Raw genomic sequence first — 2691 nt, 5'->3', positions numbered from 1 at the left:
CCAAACAAATACAAAACACACCACACCAAACACCCACCAACTAAACCCCACACTCAACACCTCACCATAAACCAATAACCTTGGGCACTAGAGCATGCCCTGAAGAGCCATGTCTACACGTTTCTGAAATCCCTCCAGGGATGGTGACTCCACCACCTCCCTGGGCAGGCTGTTCCAGGGCCTGACCACCCTCTCAGGAAAGTAGTTCTTCCTCAGATCTAATCCAAACCTCCCCTGCCCCAACTTCAGACCATTCCCTCTGCTCCTGTCAGCATTCCTTTGGGAGAAGAGGCCAACCCCCACCTCTCTACACCCTCCTTTCAGGGAGTTGTAGAGGGCAAGGAGGTCTCCCCTCAGCCTCCTCTTCTCCAAACTAACCATGCCCAGTTCCCTCAGCCTCTCCTCATAGGACTTGTTCTCCAGGCCCCTCCCCAGCTTGGTGGCTCTCCTCCCCACCCTCTGCACCCTCCAGGAGGTGGGCTCAGGCCCTGCAAGCGATGGCCGCCCCCCGTGAGCGAGCCTGGGTCTCAGCACTGCCTGAGGAGCCCGGCCAGAGCGGCCCGAGGTGCCAAGGGAGCCCTGAAGTGGCCGGTGAAACTGGGGCCAGAGAAGGGCCTGTGCAGCCCAGAAGCTCACCTTTTCCCTCGGAGAATCATAGAATCATTGAGGTTGGAACTAAAAAGGAGGGGATTTATCCCTGGGCATTGGGAAAGAAGGGATGGAAATAGCCCCCAGGGTTTCGCTTTTCTACTTTTGCTTCTAAAAAAGCCCCAGATGGCTCAACCCCACCTTCTCACGTGGGGCAGACACAGGGGTGAAGTTGTACCCGAATGGTCCAACTCCAGAGCAACGATTTCCCTGAAAAGAGGGGAGTTTTGAGGGGGATCGAATGGTATGTGAGGATGAGGAGGGCAAGGAAGGCTGAAGGATGGTCTTGGCAGAATGAATTTTATCCCCAATGTGGTTTTGTGTTCGGACCGTGCAGAACATCTGGAAGATGGATCAAAACTGATTTTAGAACCCTTCTGAACATATGGCAGATCAAACAAAATTTAATCAGAACTAAGACCATATTACTTTAACAATAAAATTGTTTTGAACTGGCCAGACAGGAGAAAAAAAATAAAAACCAAAGCAACATTGTGTGTGTCTGGGAAGGTCAGGCTGGAAAGCTGCCTGGAGAAGTGTGTGTAGAGAGATGTGGCTGAAAACAGTTGCATTCTGTGAGAATGGGAGTGCTCACCCTGTTTGGCAAAACAGCTCAGAAACTCGCTCCGTATTTATAGCTTTGGGTATGTGAATAAAGGCTGCTGTTGCTTTTAGGATACAATTGTGTCCTGATCAATCATTGCCACAGAGGAAGAGGAAGATCAGAGGTGCAGTTCCTCAGGCCTGGTTGGAGAAAGATCCCAGCATGAAAGCTCTGCACCAGGGAGACCTCATTTTTTGACAGAGAAGCTATGGAAGAGGCCAGCTCTGAGCCACTGTTAAATACAGTTTTACAAGGCAACCAGGGGATGCAGAGTAGGTACAAGTCTCAGGTGCAGGGATGCGAGTGGCTCATAAAAACCAGTAATGACAATCACAACTGCAGTAAGTATAATGATTAAAAACAGAAAACCAAACCCAAACACAAAAAATCCCCATATGGAATCAGACAATGTGGGAGTCATTGGCGGAGAGAGGTGGCAAATTTCTCCCTCGTTACAAATATCCATGAAATCAGATTCCTAACGGCGTCCTTGAGCTCGTGGTTCCTCATGCTGTAGATGAAGGGGTTCAGTGCTGGAGGCACCACTGAGTACAGAACAGTCACCACCATGTCTAGAAGAGGGGAGGAGATGGAGGGGGGCTTCAAGTAGGCAAACACTGCAGTGCTGACAAACAGGGAGACCACGGCCAGGTGAGGGAGGCACGTGGAGAAGGCTTTGTGCCGTCCCTGCTCAGAGGGGATCCTCAACACGGCCCTGAAGATCTGCACATAGGACACCACAATGAAAACAAAGCACCCGAAAACAAAAAAGGCAGTAATCACAAGAAGCCCGACTTCCCTGAGGTAGGAGTGTGAGCAGGAGAGCTTGAGGATCTGGGGGATTTCACAGAAGAACTGGTCCATTCCAGTGGTGACAAACAGGGAGACCACGGCCAGGTGAGGGAGGCACGTGGAGAAGGCTTTGTGCCGTCCCTGCTCCGAGGGGATCCTCAGCACGGCCCTGAAGATCTGCACATAGGACACCACAATGAAAACAAAGCACCCGAAAACAAAAAAGGCAGTAATCACAAGAAGCCCGACTTCCCTGAGGTAGGAGTGTGAGCAGGAGAGCTTGAGGATCTGGGGGATTTCACAGAAGAACTGGTCCAGGACGTTGCCCTGGCAGAGGGGCAGTGAAAATGTACTGGCCGTGTGCAGGACAGTGCTGAGAAACCCATAGCCCCAGGCAGCTGCTGCCATGTGGACACAAGCTCTGCTGCCCAGGAGGGTCCCGTAGTGCAGGGGTTTGCAGATGGCAACGTAGCGGTCGTAGGCCATGATGGTGAGAAGACAATACTCTGCTGACATCAAAAGGCCAAACAGAAAGACCTGGGCAGCACATCCCGTATAGGAGATGTCCTTGGTGTCCCAGAGGGAATTGGCCATGGCTTTGGGGACAGTGGTGGAGATGCAGCCCAGGTCCAGAACAGACAGGTTGA

General features: G+C 51.8%; 1 protein-coding gene across 1 annotated transcript in view; it reads right to left on the bottom strand.

Moving 5' to 3' along the window:
* LOC106899928 (olfactory receptor 14A16-like) overlaps positions 1 to 2691 on the bottom strand; it is an 8567-nt gene that overhangs the window by 3308 nt on the left and 2568 nt on the right. Inside the window, exons 2-4 of the mRNA XM_014961866.1 lie at positions 2210 to 2581; positions 1709 to 1975; positions 798 to 858 (exon numbers count right to left, since the gene is read on the bottom strand). Of these exons, the coding sequence (XP_014817352.1) occupies positions 798 to 858; positions 1709 to 1975; positions 2210 to 2581 (700 nt within the window). The remainder of the gene's footprint in view (positions 1 to 797; positions 859 to 1708; positions 1976 to 2209; positions 2582 to 2691) is intronic.

This window comes from Calidris pugnax, unplaced genomic scaffold (assembly GCF_001431845.1).
Source record: "Calidris pugnax isolate Ruff unplaced genomic scaffold, ASM143184v1 scaffold932, whole genome shotgun sequence".
In the NCBI taxonomy this organism is placed as follows: domain Eukaryota; kingdom Metazoa; phylum Chordata; class Aves; order Charadriiformes; family Scolopacidae; genus Calidris; species Calidris pugnax.
This window is presented reverse-complemented; position numbering and strand designations above follow the sequence as displayed.